The 24,567-nt window shown below is 44.0% G+C and overlaps 1 protein-coding gene across 8 annotated transcripts in view; it reads left to right on the top strand.

The window, feature by feature from the left end:
* ALKBH3 (alkB homolog 3, alpha-ketoglutarate dependent dioxygenase) overlaps positions 1 to 24,567 on the top strand; it is a 62,248-nt gene that overhangs the window by 12,986 nt on the left and 24,695 nt on the right. For 5 of the 8 annotated variants that reach the window (XM_025878315.1, XM_025878311.1, XM_025878314.2 and 2 more), the window contains exons 8-9: positions 1,645 to 1,854; positions 17,012 to 18,761. In XM_025878315.1, coding sequence (XP_025734100.1) covers positions 1,645 to 1,854; positions 17,012 to 17,269 — 468 coding nt within the window. In that variant the 3' untranslated portion in view covers positions 17,270 to 18,761. The other 3 variants (XM_025878321.2, XM_025878318.2, XM_025878316.2) reach the window with 2 other exon arrangements.

Here is a 24,567-nt window from a genome sequence, read left to right as displayed (position 1 = left end):
CTTCAAGGAAAACAATGGATAGGATTTGTTACTTATAAAAGTTGGGTTTTCAAGAGAATTAGAATTGTGGAAAAAGTCATATCCGCCCCTTTGATCCTGACCTCTTTCTATTACTTAGTCTTTTCTGATGAGATCAGTGGTAATATTAATAGATACGGTTTTTTAAAATTGTATAATGAAATGTGTCAACAGTAATGTCAGTCTGCATTACTCATTGGATCAATATTTTCCACATGACCAACGCTTGATGTTACGGAATCATAAAAGATTAAAAGACTCATTCAAAGTGCAAGCGGGACCAGTAGATTGAAATTTAAGAGAATATAACAGAAGTTTGTTGATATGGTTTCCGATTCCACACTGCAACTAGTACTTGTTGAGTTTTGGTGTAATAGCAAAGAGTATCCACAATTATTTGGAAAGGCTGGAAAAGACTCCTGTCCTTTTCTAACTACATATTCATGTGAAGCCAATTTTCTTCATATACTTCAACAAAAACAACATATTGTAACAGACTAAATGCAGAAGCAGATGTGAGAATCACCTCTTCAGTGAAGCCAAACAGTAAAGAGATTTGCAAAACAGTGCCAGTCTTCTTGCCAGTTTTTTGTATTGGAAAATAGAGTTATTTTTTGTAAAATAGTATTTATGTTAACACGTCACGGGTTCGTATTTTTTAAATGAATTAACCAATAGTTTAACTTTTTTAAGTTTTAATTTTTAATAGGATAAATGTCATAGCTGTAACCCATATAAACAGAAGTTCTTTGAGGTCCTCAATTTTTGATAGGGATGTGAGAATAACTGTCATAAAAGGAAGCTCTGTAAAGTACTTGAGGTTTCTTGGAGGAAGGACAGAATTCTAACAAGAACTAATACAAGTTATGCTGATTGTAGCTCCCGACTACAACCTAAGGTCGGGTCATAGCTTCCTATAGTGTATGTGGCAAGACGTGAATCCCAGATATAAATGGTGTAAGTGAACCAGGAGCTCAGGAGGCAGGGCCGTGGTATCTGTTTAAGTCTTCTGTAGCTCACAGCCCGTGTAGTAGTCAAGGCCATGTTGTGATTCTGTTCTGCAGAAGGTTTTTTCCCTTAGGTTCTATTTTTAGGAAGTTAGCCACTCTGGAAATAATATCTTTTTTTAAAAGCAATTCTGTCATTCACGATAAAATAGGAGTTGAGTGAACAGAGGGCCACCCAGCAGGAAAGTTGTTTCGCTCCTCAGACTTCAGTCTGAACCTGCCAACTTCCTGGCAGCCCGTCGGCTGGGGCAGCAGGCCGGGCTCCCTGCTCCACCTACCTCCTTCCTGACCGACGGAATGTGATGACAGTCACTGCCTTCCGAGGGTCGTGTATTTTACACGGGAAGGTGGAGATGCGTAGAGAGGGTTGGTCTTCATGACATTCCTAGACCAAGTTTAATACCTTAGTAAAACTGTGGGGGTCAGCTTGCATTGAAATAGAAATAATGGGGGGAATTGACTCTTCTTGCCCATGGCTGTCGCATTCCCAGTGTTCTGCTTATTCCACGCCCCTGTTTAGAACATGGCTCATTTTACCCTTCCTTCTGTTTTACCTGTGGCTGCCACCTTGTATCTGATGGAACCATCTCTGCCCCTTTTCTTGGCCTCCTGATCGCAGTGGCACCCTGTGCTGCGCACACTGAAGGACCAGATCGAAGAGAACACCGGCCATACCTTCAACTCCTTGCTCTGCAATCTTTACCGAAGTGAGAAGGACAGTGTCGACTGGCATAGTGACGACGAACCTTCCCTAGGGAGATGTCCCGTCATCGCTTCCCTGAGCTTTGGTGCCACACGCAGTTTTGAGATGAGAAGGAAGCCACCACCAGTGAGTATTCTCTTTCTCTTTTTTTATGTTTTTCTTGCCTTCTAATTGTGAAAAAAGTAGGGCTCTCAGAAGCTCCTGTTTTCAGATTTAGAGAATAGGAGTACGTGTTTTATTTTTGAAACGTTTTCAACTGATTGCCTCCCCCATGGTTAACTTTGTACTCCCTTCGTTCGTTCATTCATTCGTTTACTTACCCGACAGAAACTGCTTGCCTTGTGCCCAGTGCCGGGGGCCTGTTTCCGTTGGGTTGACAGGAACAGACACAATCCCTGTCCTCATGGATACAGGGGATAGACAGCTATTACTAATTACTGAAATAATTGGAATTATGATAGATGCTGTGAAGGAGGGCTTATAAAGGGAAGGCTCAAGCTAGCAGATGCGAGATGGGAAAGGAAGGTGGTGTGAGGAAGATGCCCCTGAAAAAGCCTTTATTGTACGTAAGTCTTCTGCCTCTTTTCTGTGAGGGAACATTGTGAGCATCTTCATTGCCTTCTGAGCCATCTTCTGAAACACAGATGAACCTGTAATTCTTTCAGAAAGAGGAAATTCAAGCCAAAATATCAGAGGTGGTCTGTCCAAGTTCAAGTGGAGAAGCAGTGACTAAACTACATAATAACTTTAGTTTTCCGTCCCAGCTTTTACCTGTATTACATGACATTTGAGGGACACAAAGACTGTTAATTTTCTTAAATCAAAAAAGTATAGGACCTTAGAACTAAGATAGATAGAAGAATAGTAGGCACTCAAAAGAGCAAACCTCAACCAGATTATCTTATTAACTTCGTGTCTTTTTCTTGCCAAGCTTCCTGATCATTTAGCTAATAACATTAAAGCAGACCCAGTCAGTGTGGAAAGGCTTATAAGGCTGTGTTTAGAATATGACCTAATCCAGACCAAATAGTGTGTCAGTGCTCATGTCTGTTCTTCATCAGATACGCTGCTTCTAAGAACATAGTTAATGGACTGGGCTATTTTCCTGACATGTATTTCGGTTTCCAAGCATGGTATTTTGAAGCATATTGTTTTATTTTTGCATTTATGCCATTAAGCAGCTTTTGTTGGTATAATTTCCATTGATTAGGTTTTCTTTGGTATGTGTTAACAGGGGATTGTCAGTTGCCAGAGACGTACTGAGTGAACTCGCTCCTGAGCACTTTGAATAGATTTCACAGTTTCATTGGTGATTAGCCTTCTCATATACCAGGAGTACCACTTGAGAAGCAGACAACCCAACATTTGGGTATGGTTATGCTTTTATATGCAGCTTCCACTCAGTTAAAACCCAGTTAAATAAATTATATGAAAAATTCATCCTGCCCTTGGAAAGGAAGACTCCTGTTATGTGAATAGCAGAGAAACACCATGTGTCTCATTTTTAAGTTCAGATCCTCTTCTCAAGCCAGGCATAAGGAACACCAACTTTTTGTCAGGCATGATCGTGGGAGCTGGGGCTGTTGCAACGACTGAGTGAGATGAAGTCACCTTTTCCCTCCTGGAGCTTATTACCTAGCACATACTGGTGCTTTGCCTTCCTACGGGAGTTTTCCTTCCTCCTCTCTGACCAGCACATAAGCTGTGCTACATGCAGGATAATGTTTAATGTAATCCTAGCCTCTCTGTTCTTGGCATTACTTTCTTTGTTACCAGGTATTTAAGTGTTCGGTTACTGTTTCTTTACAACATCCATTCACCACCACCACCACCCTTTTAAAAACATTTTCGGCCTATTTATAGATTTGAAGCCTAAGGATTCCCAAAGCATGCTTTCTGGATAATTAGTTTTACTGTAGAAGCAGTTTCCAGCTGTTAAGCATTAGCAGTATTCTGGTGCCCAGAATACCCCCATTCTATATCCCCTCCAGGCAGCTGAAGGTCTTCATTTTCTCATATAAAAACATTATTCATGGCGACCAAGAGCTATTTCTTGGTAATATACCTGACTTCTGTTAGAGGTTCATGAGTGGATGGATAATACAACTGCCACACCGCCTTGAAGGCAACCATTTGGAACAAAATCCCGGTTTAAGAGGGAGACTGCCCATACTGAAGCTTTATCTTCTCAAGGCTTCTTACAGTTTATTTTGATGAGTATAGTGAAAGCACAGGCCATGAAATACCAGAAAACATGGTACCGTCCCTGTAATTATTTGCCAGTGGCAAGAGAATCTGTGCTATACCTATGATGGCTGATTTAATAAAAATATAGACCTCCTAAGTAAGAAAATTCACCTGAGATCTTGAAACAAAGTTGGCTGAGGAAACAGATTTGGGAGGAAATATAAAGGTGTCAGTACCGTACCTCTGGCTATTGACTCTTAAGTCTTGGCTTCCTCCATAATCTAAACTATGACTTGAGTTTGATATAATTGTATATCCCTTCAATTTTGGCTTTTGTTTAAGATGGGAAAATTGAAGCTTAATATATTGGAAATTATCATCACACATTACTGAATACAGTTTAAAAATGGCTTTTTCCCCCCTCAGAACCTGTAAGTTCCATTCTTGGGTAAACAAGACCCAAGTTTAAACTTTTGGAAGGACTCATTCAGGTTTCTTTAACAGATCCCAAAATCTAGGACTCCACAAATCTAGCTAAACCAGAAGTACAGAAGCCTTTCTTTGAGTTGACAGCCTTAGAAATGCATATCAGAATACATCATCTCTATTTTATTATAATGATCCCTTTCCTGAAGGATTGAAAGGAAATGGTTTTTGAAAATCTGTGTCTACTTTTCTTTCTAAACTCCGGTCGGTGAGCGCTCTGAGAACATGACTCATGATTCATACAACTCAAGGTAAAAGCATAAATTAAAAAGTATAAATTACGTTAGTCTTCTGTGCGGAATTTGTAGGAGTCTGACTTTCTGTCAGGAAACTCTTAGGAACCTAACTTAGTATGCCACTATAGGCTGTAATTTTCACGTTTGTCAGCAAGACATTCAGAGTATGTTAGAGGTTGTGGGAGGGAGTCTTTTTCAAAATCCGGTTCGTTTTAACCTATCAGAAGAGAAGCTAAATACTTGTTTGACTTGAGTCAAAGTTTCTCATCCGAAAGTGACGGAGAAGAGTCATGAGACTTGTGTACTTTATTCAGGTATGCAGTTTGGAGACAGAAAAGCATCTGTTTGGGGCCACTGGTTTTGTTACCTGCCATCCCCCCACCCCTGCGGCCGCTGTTTGTTGTACTGTCTGGCACCTTTGGCAGGTCTCTGTAGCTGCTGGTCTTCTGAAAGCCGCCCCAGTTCTACACACGGCGTTCCTAGCAGTTTCTCCCTGTGCTGAGATGGCAAGGAGGTCTTTGTTTCCTAAGTATGAGTGCTCCCCTGATTCGTGCAGTTGGCTCAGCTGGCTTCATGCGGGCGTCGTCCCTGGGCTGAATGGTTCACCCCTCCAAGATGCTGAACCTTCTTCACTATCCTCTAGTCCAAGCCAGTCAACTCCTTCCCATTCATTTTGACTGTAGCATAAATTATCGTTTCCTTTAATGATAACAAGGTACTTGGTGGCCGAGTAAACTTGCCTGATCTTGCTGTTCCATTCACTGAATAGCACCATATCTGTCTTCCGGCCAATGTCAGGATATACTATCTCAAGACAAAAGTAAAGCTTACCAAATATACTTCAGTGGACACTTTTTTAGAAACCAAGAACCTTTTTTTATTCTTTCAAGCTGGGCTCATTAAAGTTTGTCTATGCTCCTTGTCCCAGACCCAGTTGTATTTTCCAAAATGCATCGTGTCCCTGCTATAAAGATTAGTCTGGTTCTTTTCCCAGCTAGCTTTAGTTCTATACTGAAAAACAAGCTGGAAAAGGAACTACAAAAGCCATTTGGCAGGCTGCTATTTCTCTGTCGGTTACCATGGAAACAGTGATGGCTGAGTTGGGGGGATATTAGATAATAGCAGGAAGTTTGTGATGTGCTGGAGTTTTAGATGCCAGAAGCCTTGTTCTAGCACGTTACCCATGGATAAGCTCTGTCCTTCATCCCCTGAATCCTGAAAATGTGAAGGGCTTCTGTCCACCTCAGGCTAGTGAGTTGAGGCAAATTCAGCATTTCTCAAGCCACTTATCTCTCTAGCACCTTCTGAAGAATGCGGACCCTGTTCATAGGACCAGAAGAGATGGTTGTAAAACCACTTCCAATGGTGGAGGCTCTGAGAGCTCCCAGTGACTTGGAGTTCCTAGTACCTATCTTGCTCATTGGTTTTTTCGTCCACTCCTTGGAAGAGTGGAGTATGAAAAGGTCAGTTTGATCATAAATCCTGATACTTTTTCAGGACTTTAGAAGAAATGAGGATATTAGAATCCAAAATGCTATAATACTGACTAGCTTAAATTTGAAAGCTGGATAAACTACACGGGGCAGTATTTCATGGAGTAATGCCTGAACCTCCACCTCAGCCAGCACCCCACTGCTGCTGGTCCAGTCATCCATATCTCTTAATCAGCTCCTCTTCTGATTACAGCGTCTGTTTTGAGAAGTTACAGAAAATACCGGAAAGAAATTGTTGATAACCATTGTCTTTTTAATACATCCCTAAATGAAATCTAGAAAATCAGTTTTTATTTCCTGTTTCTGTCACTGATATTGGCAAAAAGCACCTATCCACCTCATTTATACTCTCTTCTTTTTTTGTAAATGGGGTGATAACTGGTAGCTACTTTATGGGAGCGAAGTTGTTGCACTAAGTGAATTTTTAAGCTCTTAAAAATGATAGATGCCACAGTGACTTTTCAGATTTGGAAATTGGAAAAGGAAATGAATGGCAGGGAAGCCCAAATCCCAAGATTCCTTTGGCCTGTGAAATGGCATTCATTGAGGGAATAGAAGGGAGACTCGGGGAGGGTGAAGTGGCCTATGGACCAGGCACGGTTACTGAGTTTTTGAGCTCCTGTCTCTAGGGCCATTTAATGGTTTGGAGAATGTGAGTGGGTGGGTAAATGAAAATGTACATGTTTGAGCCCATAAAGCTGAGTAGTTCTGGTAGGACTTGAGTTATCTTCAGACGTGAAATCCTGTGGGAGCTGGAATCATCATTTGCTGCCTTGGGGCCTTGTCTCAGCTGGAATCCATGCCCTGACTGCCACTGGGAAGAATTAATTTTTGCCAAGGACGGCCCAGTTTTGTAGTGCCACTGACAGTCCTTTTAGTCTTGGAAGAACAACCTTTTCCAAAGTGATTCATCATGTTTGCATGTGCCATGTTTAGGAATGGGGTCTGCTTCCAAACTTGACTTTTTAAAATTGTGTCCCAGTGGTAGAATTTTTTCTCCCCTTGCCATACTCCTAAGGAACTATTCTTAAGCCTTCTGATGATGATCTCCTCTTTCCCAAGTGCTGTTTTCATGGTAGATGACTGCTTGGCTGGGGCAGAAGAGGGCTTCGTGAATTTGAGGAAAGAGAAGCAGGCCCCACACCAGAGTAGAGTGAGCAGTCGAGAAGCAGAGCAAGTGATGAGATAGGGAGAGTGGGCAGGGGCCAGATCATGCAGAGGCTCATGAGCCTCAGGAAGGAGCAGATTTTATGCACATTAAGAAGCCTGAAATGTGTGAAGCAGAAGAGTGACATGATCTCTTGGATAATTTTACAAAGTCAGTTGCTGCTATGTGGAGCCTGGACTAGAAAGGAGCACGCATGGAAGCCAAGAGACCAATTAAGAGCTTGTTATACCTCGTGCATACTTGGGACCAAGGCAGAGAAGGACAGAGGTGAACAGATTCAATGATATGAGCTCAGAGGAACAGGGATTTTTAAGAGAGGCATGGGAATAATGGTCTGAAAGTGTTAATGCCTAATATCTCCTGGCTGGCTGGATGTGAAAGACACCATCACTTTCCACATGAGAGAGCTTCAGGGATTTGGAATCCTGGAGATAGCAAGGTTTCAATTAGGACACGCAAGTCAAGGGAACATTCAGAGCACGTGAGGTTGGAGATCTAGGGGTGTTTGCTCATCACTGAATGGGAATTCCGGAGGACACCGTGGAAGGGTACAGGAGGGAGAGAGTGGGGGGAATTATGTCTGATCAGGTCACATCTAAGAATGGTTTGGGAATGAGTTATGTGGTTTTGATGGATGACTGGAGAAGCCTGCACTTTTGCTGGGGGCTGGGGTCAGCTGGATGTCAGACATGGAGAGCATTTGTTTCTGGTGCTGCAGTCTTGGGTGCATGCTCTTTCGAGATAGCAGTTCCTTTAAGTTGCATTTCTTGGAAATATATTACCAAGAATGGAATCATTATTACATTAAGCCTTCTGGCTTCAAAAGCACATTCGGTGTTGCTAGACGGACTGTAATAGTGAGGGGAAAGCCAGGTTTATTTTTGCTGAAATTCAGTAACTTCTTGCTCCCACACTGCCCCCGGGACTATGTTGACAACAAGTCTGAACAATAGACACTGTCAACAGCATTTCCCTCTGTTTGCCTTTCTACGTGTTTCTGTCCAGAAGGAAAGGCAGGAGTTCTCATGCTAGTCTGGTCCCCAGTGCTAAGTTTTCGATGCCTACAGAGAGAGCCTCTCTTGCATTGAACAACTGCCCAGACCTCCCAGGGCAAGACCTTGGTGAGGTCCTGACTTACTGAACTTTTGAGATCACTGGGCATCCCTGGTATAGGATGGTCAATCACCCATGCTAGTCCCTCATGCTTATTTACTGTCCTCACTTACCTTATCGGAACCTTTCATGCCAAATCAGTGTCAAATATCAGGAAAGAGTTGGATTAAAAACCCAAAGATGTGTATGTGGCAAATGAGTATAGACCTGTTTTGAACAGATAACCTCAGTGATTTCAAATCTATATTTTTCCAGCCAGCCTTTTACTTTAGCAGATCTCATTTCAGAAACAGCTGCTTCTCTTTTTATTTTTATTTATTTTTAATTTTTTTTTAAAGATTTTATTTATTTATTTGACAGAGAGAAAGACAGCAAGAGAGGGAAGACAAGCAGGGGGAGTGGGAGAGGGAAGAAGCAGGCTTCCCCCGGAGCAGGGAGCCCGATACAGGGCTCGATCCCAGGACCCTGGGATCATGAACTGAGCCAAAGGCAGACGCTTAACGACTGGGCCACCCAGGTGCCCCTGCTTCTCTTTTTTAAAGTAATGTATTTCAGGATCGATATTGAGGATGCCATCATTTAAAGTGTGGTTCGAGTCAGCAGAATAATAACTAGAGATGACATTGTGGGGTCCTAGTTTTATTCTTTTTCCATAATTTCCATAACTAATACATTTTGTTTATGTCAGATTAAAAAAACATGTTACCACTGTAAAGAGTAAGTCCAGCTGTGTTCTTGTACCAGCGCTATAGGAACAACTTTGCAGTCTAAATATAGCCACAAGTTAGATGATCCATGAAGCAGTCTAGAAGCCTGCCAGGTTCCCAAGGGCAAGGGAACCCCACAATCTGATAGGGAAAACAAGCTGAGAAGAAATCTTTAAAAAAGCGAGTTGGGAGGGTCGCCTGGGTGGCTTAGTCAGTTAAGTGTCCGACTCTTGATTTCACCTCAGGTCATGATCTCAGGGTCGTGAGATTGAGCCTTGTGTTGGGCTCCGCACTCAGCAGGGAGTCTGCCTGAAGATTCTCTCTCTGTGTTCCCCCCCATGCACGTGTATGTGTCTCTCTCTCTCTGTCTCCCTTTCAAATCTTTTAAAAAGCGGAGAGGGAGACATTATTGGCAGTCGTAATTTGGGAGGTAGGGCAAGTAAAAGGACAGCTGGCCCTCGGCAGGTTACATAGCTGTAGCATGGGTTGACGTTCGGTTTTCAATGACCATTTCAGTCTGCATACTTGTCAGGCAGCAGCTCCACCGTGTATCTGATCCTTGGACCAGAGACCTAGGGAAATCCCTTAATATCTGTTACCGTCTTGAGAAAACCCTTTGCTTGACTCTGCAGACATTCTTACATCTGGGGTGGTTTTTTCTTTGCTTGCTTTTGAGGCACAAATTCCGGAATAAGTTTTCTGTGTCTGCAGTTTCCCTTTCTTTGCAACTGAACTGACTCTTGAAGCACCTGCTCTGTAGATCCATCCCCACCACTTTGCTAATATACAGATGCCATTGTCTGAAAGAACCTGTTCTCAATCATCATTCTGTTCTTCCTTGTAGTATTGGTCCCTGTATCCATCACCTCTCTGCTTGAAACTCAGCCATCTCTCAGCTGCCTTTTCTAGTTGGAATACTGTGTTATTTTAGCTACTCTCATACTTTTCTCATTGCTATTTCCCTGCCTCCTTTAAGGATTTTTCCTTTACATTCACCCCGACAATATGGACATTCCAGGTTATCTTTAATTTTGTTATCTTTGTTTAAATTAGTTTTTAAGAGATTATGAACTGGCTATAGATTATAAATGCCACATGGGCAAGGTCCATTTCTGTCTTATGTCCCCATTATTTAGTACTGTGTGTGTGTGTGTGTGTGTGTGTGTGTGTATTTTGGTTGAGTAAGCTAATAAACATGATTTCATTTGTTCTTATGGCTTCAACTGTTACGTCTATAGGTAGAGTGACTTCTGAATCTCTTATCTCCAGCCTTTTATCTCAAATTCAGGTCATCAGTTGTATGTGTTCACGGGACATTTCCACTAATTTATTTATTTGTGGGGGAGGGACACTTCCACTTATAATAGCACATGTGACTTCTAACCTGAAACTATAGAATCAGATTTATTATTCTCTCAGAAAACTCCACAGTTCCACCTGCTGATAAGTCCGTTTATGTTCACGATATCACTGTTCTCTTGGTCAGGTTCACATGTAAGTTATTTTTATTTTTTAATTTTTTTAAGATTTATTTCTTTATTTCAGTGGGGGAGGGGCAGAGAGAGAATCCCAAGCAGACTCCCTGATGAGCATGGAGCCCAACGCAGGGCTCATGACCCTGAGGTCATGACCCAAGCTAAAATCAAGAGTCAGACACTCAACTGATTGAGCCACCCAGGCTCCCCACATGTAAGTTATTTTTAGTTCTTCCCTGTTCTCTTAAGTATTTCAGTTCCCAAATCTTAATAATTTGTTCTTGAAATGTCTGAAGAATTCGTCCCTCTCCTAGCGACCATCTTTATCCCAGGCTCTGTTTACCACATGTCTAAAATACTGAAATGTCGGACGCCTGGCTGGCTCAGTCGGTTAAGCGACTGCCTTCGGCTCAGGTCATGATCCTGGAGTCCCGGGATCGAGTCCTTCATCGGGCTCCCTGCTCAGCAGGGAGTCTGCTTCTCCCTCTGACCCTTCGCCCTCTCATGTGCTCTCTCTCTCTCTCTCAAATAAATAAAATCTTTAAAAAAATAAAATAAAATACTAAAATGTCTTTAATTCCCATCTTTTCTCTCTCCGTTCTATCTGATACCCAGATGCCAGATATTTTTAGGAACAGGTCGCGCTCTCTGTCCCCTCTCCCCTCTGTCGCACAGAGACTAATTGAGCACTTACTCTGTGGGGGTTATGCTCAACCCTGAGGAGATAGCAGTGAGCATGGCAAATATGGGGCCCACCCTCATAGAGGTCTTAGGAGCTAGACAGTAATCAAATGAACAGAGAGAAATTACAACTTGTACTTAGAGCTCGGGGTTTGGATTTTATTCTGAGTTCAGTAGGAATAAATGAGGTTATGACATGATCTGGTTTATATTTTGAAAAGATCACTTGGGCTGCTATGTGAAGAATAGTTTGAGGAGAGGCAAGAGTAGGAGACTGAATAGAGGGTGGGAGACCCAGTGGTGGACTGCTGGTTTGGACTAAGGTGGTGGCAGTGGGGGTGAAGAGAAGTGGATGAACTTGAGGTGTGTGTTTGAGGGTGCGCCAGTAGAAGTTGCCAGTAATGTTTTATTTTTTTTTATTTTTTTTTTAAGATTTTTATTTATTTATTTGACAGAGAAAGACAGCGAGAGCAGGAACACAAGCAGGGGGAGTGGGAGAGGGAGAAGCAGGCCTCCCGCTGAGCAGGGAGCCCGACGTGGGACTCGATCCCAGGACCCTGCGATCATGACCTGAGCCGAAGGCAGACGCTTAACGATTGAGCCACCCAGGCGCCCTGCCAGTAATATTTTAGATACGAGGGTAAGAATCAAGAATGACTCCCAGGTTTCTGGCTGAGTAGTTGTTGGATAGAAGTGCTGTTTACTTAGCTGGAGGAGGAGCAGGGATTTTTGCATTCGATTGTGGTGCTGTTTAAGGAGGATTTGTAGATGGAATCAAGAGTTCCTTCTGCATGGTAGGTTGGAGAGGCCTGAGACTTCCAGGGGGAAGTGGGTCACTGGCTATCTAGGTCTGCGGTTCAGATGACAGGCTTGTGCTAGAAGCATCACTTGGGAATTGTCAGAACAACAACAGGAAAGTGATGATGATAAATACCAAATGTGTAGTGCTGACTCGGTGCCTGTCCCTGTTCTAAGTGCTTTATATTCAGCCCTCCAATAATCCCACGAAGTCGATATTGCTATTATCCCCGTTGTACGGACGAGGTGGCTGAAGCACACTGTTAAATCACTTACGCAGCGTGGCTTCGATAACTGATTGTTGAATTGAGTTAGAACTAATAATGTAGGTAATATGGAAAGCTGTGGAGTCGCACATCATCATTCAGAGCAAGAGAATAGCTAAAGAGGAGCAGAGAGCCAAGATTGAGCTCACTGCTTTCATCACTTTGTTTTCCAACTCAGAAGCCTTTCTTTGCTCCTACTGGAACAAAAGATAAAATGTCAGCTCCTTAGTCAGACTGTCAAATCTTTACATAATCTATGCCCAACCTACTTTGGTGTCTTGTTGTTCCCTGTGTGATTGCACCATTCCATGAGATCATCTCTCTGCTCTCCCTTACACTCGCTCTCCTCCTTCTCGTTAACTTAAGTCCTCTCCAGGATTCAAGGACCCACTGTAGCCTTGAAGCCTTCCCTGATGCCTCCAGTGCAGAAACCAATCATAGTTACTGCATGTCAAGTGCTTCCTGAGAGCTCAGGAAATGAGAAACAGGTAGCAGACTCCTACTTTGTTCTTTCTGGTCATTTGTGTTTTGTTTTCATCAATATCTTAGTAAAATGATGGAAATTTTCTAAATAAGTAGCTCATCTACTTTTAGGAGGATCAAAGATGAGTTGGAAAATCAAATGTCTCACTGTAAATTGAGATCATTAATTTGGAAGTATATTTTGCTTTGAATGGCCTTTTCTGCTTGAGTTGGGTCACTGAGATTAAGAATATATACTTGAAATTGTATATGTGTCCTGAGCTTTCTATCAGGCACTACTGTGTGGAATGGCAAAGCAGGATCAGAGGACCCCAGCAGATGACAGCTGGCCTCGATTGGGAACTTCCAGGCCAGATAGGATGACAAGACGTGGGCATAAGAGGAGTCATGATGGGTCAATCAGCAGCACAGTTGGGCAGCTCTTGAAGTGAATCTGGTTCTCAGACTTGTTTATACTGCTCAGTGTTTTTAAAGAGATTCAGTTACTTGCCAAAATTTATAACTCAGGAGATTTCACATAAAAATCCCATTTATCAGCTTCCCTGGAAAACCCAGAAAATCAAGACAACCCTGAGGGAACAGTGAGCTAGAGCTACACCGTCTGCAGGCCCCATGCTCTCTGGTTCTCCATGATCCCCATTCCCCACTGCATTGCATCCTGCCGCACTCCCCATTTATGCTACTTGCTGGTGTTTGTGACCTTTAACAGGTCAGTCAGGGTACCATGTAATTAGGACAGGAAATGTTACGGAATTTCAGAAGGCATAGAGTTCACTTTGGAGAACACAATATAGTGGAAAGAATATAAGCTTTAGAGCTAGGCAATCTAAGTCCAAATACTAGCCCTGCCTTCCTCCTGCCAGCCTTCTGCCTTAGAGATGTGCTTTCCCTTCAGCTCCCTTTGCTTATGATAAGATGGAAAATATCACCTCCCTTACAGGGTTGTAGTGAGCATTAGCAATGATGTACATATAGTTCCTAACATGCCTGGCACCTGGGCAGCATACACTGTGGTTGATCCTGTCCAAAAAGTCTGGCAGGAGGCCTTGGTTTAAGTATTTGGAAAATGTTATAAAAAGAAGCCTTGGGGCAGGGGAGGGGTGGGTGGAAGCCAAATTTCAGGTGAAGAGTTAAATCTAAAAACATGTAAACCTTTTTTTTTTGTTAACCAGAAAGGAAATGCAATTGTATATTTAACTTCCCCCATATGAGAGAAGACTTGCTAAGCATAAAAACCATGAAGGAGAACCAAAGAAAGGTCAGAGTTGACTCTGAAAGTTTTTGAGCTACTCTGTGTTAAATATCAACATAGTTAAAGGACAAATAGCAAATGAGAAAAGTATTTGCAGATAGTAGGACAAAGAGTAAATATCTCACTGTCTGTGGTTACAGATCAATAAGAAAAATACTAACATCTGTAGAACAATGGACAAAGAACGTGAACACAGAATTCACAATACAATAAATGCAAACAGCCAATAGGCCTGTGAAAAAATGTTGAACCGGGTTAGTAGTTAAAGAACTCTCTGTTTGAATAATGAATTGTTACTTTTCCCCTAAATTTTTTTTTCATCATTGTCAGTTGGTAATGTTCAGTATTGGTGATGTGACTAGAAGGTAGGTACTGTAGTATTTTCCTGATGGAATTATAAATTGTCACAACCTTCTTAAGAAAACAGTTTGCTACTCTAAGTCAGACTGCTTTAAAGTTCATATCCTTGGATCCAGACATTCCATTTTTGAGAATATATCCTTAGAAAAATACGCAGGAATGTTTTGCCCGGGATCTACTTGTAGTAGCCTTTCTTTCTTTCTTTTCTTTCCTTTCCTTTCCCTTTTCCCTTTTCCCTTTTCCCTTTTCCCTTTCTCCTTTCCTTTCTTCTTTTTTTTAAAGCCGTACTGGTATATTAAAATCTCAGTGTCCAGCAGTGTGTACCTCATTACTACATTCTTAGCATTAGCACAGTGCCTGACATAACGGTGGTCAAAAAATATTTGCAAGTTTAAAGAAGGAAAGATATGTTCATATAAAGGAATATTATATAACCCCATTTCTGAAATACCATACATTTGAGACGCAAAAACATGCTCACAATATAATGTTCAAATTGTAGAGTACATAATTTTATATATAGAAAGTTTCCTGTACTTGCATTGCATGAATTCTGGATGATAGGATTATGTTTTCTTGGTGCTCTTCCTCATTCAGCACATATTTATTGATGTGTGTGATGGGCACCGAGCATATTTCAAAAGGGCAAGACAACATAGTCCTCTGTTCGTGGAGTTTATCAGAGAGGAGGAAGGCAGGCATCGAACCAGTAATTTCCATGTGTCATTTACTTTAGTGACCTTTTGTCACTTTTATTCTGTAGAGAGAAAAACTCTGCTGCTGCTGATTTTCAAGCATTGATTGTTGGTTGTAATTTCTAAGACACCTTTTTAGGACAAGAAAGGAGCAGTTACATGAAAAATCTACATAGAGCTTATAAAATGTGAAGTTACCTTTCCAATGAAAACAAACATGTTTAGGTTTCCTGTCTGTTGAATGGTTAGTAATGACAGAATGACAGATATACCCAGACTTTTTCTCCTAATAACCATTTTTCTAAAGGAAGCCAAATAGGCTTGTGTCAGGAGGCGGAGGTGGGAGTATAGAACTTCAGGAAGGCCCAGCACTCCTTGGGAATCATAGTCGCATGTTCTAATGAACTGGCTGTCCTTGGGGAGGAGGGGAGAGTGTTGATCAGAATTAATATAAAAGTATATATTTTTTGCCTTTTTCATCTACTTGTGAAATTTCGTGTGGAAAACCATCAACAACAAAACCCACCCTGTAGACTGATTGTGACCCTAAAAAGCCTCTTTAAAAAGTAAGCTCTGGGCGCCTGGGTGGCTCAGTTGGTTAAGCGACTGCCTTCGGCTCAGGTCATGATCCTGGAGTCCCGGGATCGAGTCCCGCATTGGGCTCCCTGCTCAGCGGGGAGTCTGCTTCTCCCTCTGACCCTCTTCCCTCTCGTGCTCTCTATCTCTCATTCTGTCTCTCTCAAATGGATAAAATCTTTTTAAAAAATGGTAAAGATGGAAAATTAAAAAAATAATAAAAAAATAAAAAGTAAGCTGTATGCCCAGTGTGGGGCTTAAACTCACAGCCCTGAGATCAAGAGTCACATGCTCTACTGACTGAGCCAGTGAGGCGCCCCTAAAAAGCCTCTTTTAACTGGGATCATGGATGGAAAATTTTATCCTAAGCCATGTTTTTTTAGGGGTGTGTTCTGTTTTGTTTTGTTTTGAAGAAAGACCTGAGTAAATCAAAAGGGTCACAGAGCCGTGTTTTGGTAACTTAACCATGCTTAATGGCTGTGTATGCACTCATCTACAGTCTGACCCTTGCTTCCAGCGTTGCTTATCCATTTATCAGTTTGGGCCTTTATGCATAGCCCCGTGAGCTCCCCTGGCCTTTTATCTGCTTCCTAAGTGGGAAAAGTCTTTGTGTGTCTTGGTTAAGTTAAAGGGTGGCTCTGGGGTCTGTTGGCACTCTGACCTCAGAAGGACACATTTGTGAGCTCTGTGTTGCCTTAGTAGAATCCCTTGCCCTCTTTTCTATCTCCTGCAGATTAGGAATGCACTTTCTGAGCCAAGGATGTTGGAGGGGACAAATAGCAAGCAGCAAAGTGATGATACCAGTGGGTGCCCTGGGTATCGCTCTCTTTTGGGGACTGATCAAGAGTAGCTCTATCCCAAGTGAAGAATCTCCCTCTTCTGCTTTTAGGTACAATTAAAGGTTATATTGAATGTATGTTTAAAAGCAACCTGAGGCTTTCTCTCATTTGAAAAATTCAGATCTTAGGAACATAGAAACTAGGGGCACCTGGGTGGCTCAGTCGTTAAGCGTCTGCCTTCGGCTCGGGTCATGATCCCAGGGCCCTGGGATCAAGCCCCACATCGGGCTCCCTGCTCCGCAGGAAGCCTGCTTCTCCCTCTCCCACTCCCTCTGCTTCTGTTCCCTCTCTCACTGTTTCTCTCTCTGTCAAATCAATAGATAAAATCTTAAAAAAAAAAAAAGATCTTAGGAATATAAAGTGAAACACGGCTCTGTTGAACATCACTTTCCATCAGGGCTGATATTTCCCCTTTGCATATGGAATTCTCTCTCACTTGCTGGTTCTCTTCCCGCCGTGTGTTTCCAGGCAGAATTACAGTGCTCACCCCTTCTCTTCCACTGGCCTTGGTGCCCCCTCCTCCCCAGGAGTGTTGTTCCTGTTCGAAGAGATCTCGGTCTCAGGATTGGCTTCATGTCTGGTTCAGCGCCTTTCCTCTCTTCTTCGTTTTGTGACCCTGTCCTTGTGTCTGTGCTTGAGTTACAGAAGAAGGTCCCGCCTCACTCCCTGAGGAAGCAGTACGCAGAGGGCAGGAGAACACCTGCTCCTCGCTATGTTGAACCTTGATCTGGTAACTGACTTTACAGCTTAAGTCAAGAAGCCTTGAGCCCTCTAATCTCATGGACAATGCACTCCCTTCTGGTATCTTTTCTCCAGTACGACATACATCTCCTTTGGTTGGAATCCTTTTTTTCAGAGAGCCGCCTTTTGCCTCTCTGAGATGCAGCTGGACCACCCGAGGACAGGGTCATCTTCCCACCGCTCCCTGGTTGGCTGATGGGTCAGAGGTTAATGCTTCAGCACTTACTTGCTACTGGAGAAAAAAAGGTGGCAGGCACAGTTAAAATCAATCACTGAAACCAAAAGTTATTTCAAACATTGCTTTTACCTTCTGCCTGTAAAAGTTATGACTGTGCTGCACAAAGTCACTGCCAGTGGTTGGGACCTGGAACTTAAACTGTTTATGCAAGTTCATTATTGTTTTGATTTTTATTTTCCTGAGGGAAATCATTGTAAATAGTTGTGTTCTCAGAAGCACCCCTCCAGTAATAAACATAAACACAGTATTGCAGGGAAATCAATCTGCAGTAACTCAAATGCAATCCCTTGCATCAGAAGTGAAGTAGATGAATGGGTGGATCTGCCCAGAATGGAAGAGGAAGGATCAGGAAGCTCGGGTCTCAACTCTTGACAAGCTCTTTGTCAACTGCACCCCTTTGTCAACTGGGAAGGAGGAGTGACCCCCACCTATTGGCTGTTTTGCAGGCTGTGCCTGAAGCTTCATTAGAGTACTGGACATGAATTGACTTTGGGCTCTCTGGAAGAGAGGGGCAATGTAAATACAAGGCGTTTCTATCTGAAGTGCTCAGGAGTTGTGACCTATGCTCCAAGGCTAAAACAGCCAGTCTCAGTTTGCAGCCCTGTTCTGGTCAAGCCAGAGCTCCGTTCTTTAAGAAAATCTTGCTGTTGACTGTTCTGGAAGGAAACAAGAATGTATCTCCAAGACACCAGAGGAGCTATAGGAAGAGTCATAACCAGTTTTAACGTAGGCATCGATAAGTGAATTAGCGTAAATTGTAAAAAGGTGATGAGAACGTACCACACCATGTCTTGTTTAAAAGCCCATTTTTTCCACACTGACTATGGCAAAACACAGAGCACAGCATAAAGCAGATGTAAAGAGTTCTTGTATAAATGACTTAACTTCTTCACAGGCCAGAATGGGCTCTTCTGCAATGTTAGATGCTGATGAGAATAATATCTGGCACTTACACGGTGCTTAATATGTGCCAGTCTCTAAGTAACTTACACAGACTGCATCTGTGGAGGCTCACAACAGCCCTGGTGGCAGGTCCTGTTGTCATCCCCATTTTACAGACGAGTAAATTAAGGTAGAGAGTGGTGACGCAACTTGCCTCAGGCCAGACGGCTGCTGTGGGCAGAGCCAGTAGATGAACCCCTACAGCCTAGCTGCGGAGGGGTCTGCATTTCTTGACCACTGTCAGGTTCCATTGCATCTTGATCACACAAGCAAACAATGGAGTGCAATGAATGCTGTTTTCTAGGAAGAGAACGGAGACTACACGTATGTGGAAAGAGTGAAGATACCCTTGGATCATGGGACCTTGCTAATCATGGAAGGAGCGACACAAGCTGACTGGCAGGTGAGAACATGCAAGGAATTTGGATTCACATGGAGGCAGGGCCCTGACGGCTTCTGATTATTCATTTATCTAGTAAATATGGTGAAAAGCAAGTTGCTTTTATCATGAGCGAGAGGCGGTACAGTGATACCATTTTCAAGTTTTGAATCTGACAGAATGGACCTTTGCAGCAGTGGCATCCAGTAGAACTTTCTGTGACAGTGGAAATATTCTGCATCTCTTTAAGTCCCCATGTAGTAGCCACTGGACACACACAACTATTACTGATCTTTTGAGATGGGGCTAGTGTGTTGAAGGACTGAATTTTTAATTTAAATTCATTTCAGTAGCTTCAGATAGCCAGTGGCTGGCTGTTGGGCACAGCTTCTCACCTTAGGCCGTGCTCTTCTAAAGCCACGTCATCTTTAAGGTGTGCAAGTTCATGGAAGAACGCTTAGCATGGGAGCAGAATTTCATGCCTGCCTTTGGTCTCAAGTCATTTATGTGTTGTCTTACGAGATTTGGGAAAATGGCAGGAAGCTGTGAGGAAGAACAACAATTAGAAAAGATAAAAACAAAACACCTCACTGTGAGGGCGCTGGCTTATCAGAGTGATGCGGGGGGGGGCGGGTTTGCTTCAGAGAAGAAAACCTTTCTCCACAAGACTTCAAAGAGCTTATTGATGCTCATGGGGGGTTGAGGGGGGACGAAGTCAAAATATGTCCATGTCGTTATAAATGTGTTTATGTCAGAGTTATTTATATTTCTGTTTAGCATCGAGTGCCCAAAGAGTACCACTCTAGAAAACCAAGAATAAACCTGACCTTTCGGACAGTTTATCCAGACCCTGGAGGGGCGCACTGGTGATGTGAAATCTTAGAGAGAAGCTGTGCTGAGACTGAGCTAACCTTCCGCTGTGAAGAAACTTCCAGAGGCTGGTCCAGCTGATCTCGTGGGGTGGCTGTTTGGAAGACAAGGATGAGATTTGCTTCCCAGCCTTGGAGTCCTGTTAAATGACAGCCAGCAGTTCATGTTCATACTGTGTTTACTGTGGGAACAGTACTCCCTAATCACATCTTGAAATCACATATTTTCTTTAGGCAAATTAAAAACTGTTGTGGCTATGCTCACGGGTGATTTTGTCCATAAGCAGTTTCTCTCCTGCCCTCCCTGCTTCATTTGAGGCAACATGAATGGGCTTTGCCTCCAGGGTAAACGCGCACGTGTTCCTTGTGACTTCATGAAGTAGGATATAAATATGTGTCAGTGACTCTGGAGCCCTCCACAGGCAGACAGCTGCCAAAACCCAAACAGAGGTGGCCTCACAGAGCCTTGTGGAAGTCCGCCTTGACTCCTCAACATCTTGGCTTGCGTGCCTTTCACAATGGAAAGCTGCATATTCTGGGAGCACTTTATTTAACCGAGTCTCCTTCCTGGGACAGACCCAGACAGGTTACAGGCCTCTGAAGAAAGAGTGGAGGCCATGTCCTGTAACCCAGCCATCTTTAGGCAGCTGCCTGGATACTTGTAATATGAGAGAAAACTGTCCCCTCAGAGGGAGAAGTTAATTGAGTGATGTCCTGAGAAATTTAGGCCAAAGAGCAGCAAATGTCCTGCTAGTGACAGCTGTCCCACATAGATGAGTTTCCCCTAGAAAATGACTGGAGTCATTTAAACCCAAGCCAGAGAGAAGCGGGAGCAGTCCTCTGGGGATAGACTCAGTTACCTAATAGTTGTCTTTACCTGAAGTTCCAGGAGCCCTGTGACGAAGGCTTTCTTCTGACTCAGTGCTCTCTTAGACACAAGTTCCCGAGATTCGACAGTCCATGATGTCACCAAGGTTCCCAAAACAGAACAGAGTGGCTGCCCTTTCTTGCATCATAAAATCACGTGTCTTCTTGACCTCTCGACTTAGGAGCACTGTGCTGCTGGATTGATTCCAAACCAAAATAGGGAAGACTCGAGAGAAAATGGAACCAAATGGATGAAAACAGGGCAAGAGAGTTAGAGTTTCCATAGCTGCCTGCTGCGAAAATGTACAGAGCCTGCTTTTGATCCTGTTTCCATTCCATGCTAGAAGACAAATGGCCTCGGTGATGGTGGTCAAGTGCCAAAAGCTGGCCAGGCTCTTCCCCAGAACTCAGATGCAACACCAGGCCTGGCGGGCCCTGCCCTCTGACAAGCTTTCCGGCTTCTTGCATTGGGGTTCCCCCCACACACACTTTTTTTTAATGTTTTGCATGTGGATAGCTCCTTTCTGTAAGAAATATTAAATGCTTTATAAAATCTGAGGATCACAACAAGCCTTTCACTGAGGGCGATGCAAATTGCCATAAAAATCAAATAAAACCTCTAATTCCGAGCTGTTTTCCTATTAAAACCTGGCCGGGGTGGTAGAGCCAGCTTCAGTTGTGAGTTTGATGCATGACATGGGGAAATTCCTCTCACACAGACGAAAGAACTGGCAGATGGCTCCCAGTCTCACGGCATCCCTCCTAATGTAGGGTCATGGCCTCCTCTTGTGTCAGCTGCACATTTGATCTCTTCACTCATCACGGCCGTGGCTGTCGGGGAAATGAGTTCCTGCTCCCAGCCCACAGCCTGAGCCACCGCCCGGGCTTCTTCAGCTTAGAGCAGCAGTCTTGGCTTTTGTTTCTTGCTGCCCAGTGCTAGGACTAACCCCCCCCCCGCCTTTTTTTAAAAAAACACCTACGGTAGTCTCCCTTTGGAAATGACAGGTAGGTCCTTGCCATGAAGTTAAAGGACAGGGTTTAGGACTGCACAGAAATTTTCAGAACCTGGCAAAGGATGCTCCGTGATGGCACCAACCCGTTGCTATGTTTTACTGGCCATAGATCTTAACTAGGAATTAGGGGCTGAGCTACTTTGCCAACATTACTTCTAAAGCAGAGGAAGCAAATATAACAATGTAGCATGAAGAAAAACAACTTTAGTTTTTTGCTGCCCTTTTTTTTGAGCTTTAATAACTAGCCAGGAACTGTCCTGGAAGCGTTTTCCATGTAATCCTGTGTCCTCCCTAACAGCCTGGCAGGAAAGAGATGCTCTTCCTATTGTAGAGACCAGGCAGCTGAGCCCCCCAAGAAGGGTTAAGTGATTTAATAGGACTTCGAAGCAGCAGAACCAGAATTCAAACCACAGGTGAATCCTTTAAACTGTGTGCTTTTTCCTCTGCCATGATGAATTTAGGCAGAGTAGTTTACTGGGCATCACTGAGAGCCTGAACCTCAGCACTTGCTCCTGCAGAGCTGGCCACCCAGCTCACCGTGGGACCCCACAGGCAGAGCTGACTACCAGGCCACCTTGTTTGTCCTCTGGCTTTCCTGTTTGTGAGGGCAGGCATCTGCATCTCCATCTCCTCTCTTCCTGATCAACATTAGCAGCTCCTAGTCAAAAACCGTGCTGCCAACTGGACTCATAATTGGCCATTTAACTAAGGAAGCTCATTTTGAGGGGAGAGAATCCAGTTTCTGGCAAGTTAGATAAATTCTCATCCAACCTTCCTGTGACCCAGAACAGTGTTTCCTGATGGTATCCCAGCAAACTCTCTGAGGTGGATGCATGGTCCCTTCTTCTCTTCATGTTTATCTGTGAGTACCTCTGGGGGCTCTGAATGACACCCAAACTCAGCATCAGGCTTCTCCGTGATACTTAACAACAGCACTACTGAAGTCAGCAGACAGCCCAAAGAAACGGGTCGGGTTGTACGCTAAAAATGTCTTGATGACAGGCAGCTTGCCTCAGAATGGTGTGCACCCAGCATCAGGTTGTATCCTCCATATGGAAATCATGATCCGTGTTGTTGACTAAACCACTGACCCCGGTGGCATGGACAGTTCCTAATAAGTTTGGGTCACGGTTCATAAATCTGACATTTCCTTGTGGCACTCTCTGCAGGCTCCATGGCTGATACGACCTTGCCCTAGTGCATGGCAGGTCTGCCTGGACCTGGTCAGCGAGTGGCACGGTCTCCTGAATTGTGTCATGGCAACCCCACCAGAGTGAAGTGGGTCCTGCCCTGAGCAGAACGCTCCAGTCAGAGGACTGTAGAGAAATCCCTGACACATGATGGGTCCCTTCCCTGCTGGGAATACTTCTTCCTTGAATCCTGGCAGCTTTTACTTGGCTGCAGAATATCCAAGACCCACTTTGCCTTTTCTGGTCATAAACACTTGTAAAGTGTTGAATCTGAAGTCTTGATTGCTTTATTTTTCTGAATAATACTTTTGAAAAAGCCAAATGTTTCCATGGTCATGCATTCTGTTTGTTTAAATCTTTACTTATACATGGTTCCACCCACTCGCTCTCCTCAGAAGGACCTGGTCTACAACCTCTGCCCCCCTCCCCATTTTCTCTTTGGAAAGAACCCTCATGGGAGGCCCGGTCAGTTTTGTGCTGCTGGAATCCAGTCTTAGATATGGCGATTCCTGTGTCTGAGGGTCAACAGGGAAATGACGTTGATGTTTATTTATTAAAGTGGAACACAGACTAACGGTGCCTTTTCCAGCTGGCTTAGTCTCGCTGCGCCGACTTTCAAGTGCCTTTCCCAGCCTGTGCACAGAGCCCCCTGTTGGGCGAGGCTGTTTTTTCGTGTTAAAGCTGAGCGAGGGGCATTATAGGAGGACAAGTGTGAGTGAGGCAGGACATTTGTAGCCAGCATTACCAAAGATTGCTTTCTCAGGTGAGCCAACTCCGTGCTGACCAAGGTGTGTGTGACAGGGTTGTCATTACAGTAAGCTGTCACACCCCCCACACACATACTCCCTGAACACCAGGGACATTCCCTTTTCTCATGGGGCCTCCACAAGTGTGGGCATGTTCAGGCAGGATCCTGGCCTCTGACCCCACTAGCTTTTAACTCTGGACACACATGATAGGTTTCTGGATGGGAAGGAAAGGTGAAAGCCAGAAGGGAGTTTCCAGAGTATACTGTGTTGGGCCTGGGGGCACCTGGGTGGCTCCTTTGGTTAAGCATCCAACTCATGGTTTCCGCTCAGGTCGTGATCTCATGGGTCATGAGATCAGTCCCCGCATTGGGCTTGGCACTCAGCGCAGAGTCGGCTTGAATTTCTCTCTCTCCCTCTCCCTCTGCCCCTGCCCCCACTCTTGCACTTGGGTGTGCACGCAAGCATGCTCTCTCTCTAAAATAAACCTTAAAACAAAACAATAACAACCATGTTGGGCCTGTTACATCCCTAATCTGATTTCTTCCTAAAAGTGACCCTAATGAGGTCTACATTTTGTTTTTTAATCAGGTGGAGGAACATGTACCTACAAGATGATCAGATCCTGAGATCTGGTGTCCCGGGGTGGGCTGGAAGAGGCCTACTGGGCTGCTTGTCAGCAGGCCTTCTGTGTTGTCTTTGGGCTTTCCCCAGCCAGGCATGGGGGACAGCTGCAGCCAGAGTCTCATGGGGCTGGAGGGACTGCTTACTTGGTCCCTTCACCGGAAGCAGCATAGAGACCAGTCGGAGCCTGGCAGCTTTTCCCGTGGGGCAGGAGACAAGAAGTGGGCTCTGGAGGGGCTGTGTGATCAGGTTACAATTAACTGCCTACTTCAGGAAGGGCCTGCTGAGCAGCACGTGTGATGATCCAGATGCTCCCTGAAAAGGCCATCAGAACGCATCCTCCTGGCTAGATGTGGCCAAAATGTTTCCTGCTGCAGGTGGTTGCCTCCCCCTGTCCAAGAGGCTGCCTCCCCCC

Source organism: Callorhinus ursinus, unplaced genomic scaffold (assembly GCF_003265705.2).
Source record: "Callorhinus ursinus isolate GAN/ISIS: 27379988/994484 unplaced genomic scaffold, GSC_fseal_2.0 scaffold21, whole genome shotgun sequence".
NCBI classification, from domain to species: domain Eukaryota; kingdom Metazoa; phylum Chordata; class Mammalia; order Carnivora; family Otariidae; genus Callorhinus; species Callorhinus ursinus.
This window is presented reverse-complemented; position numbering and strand designations above follow the sequence as displayed.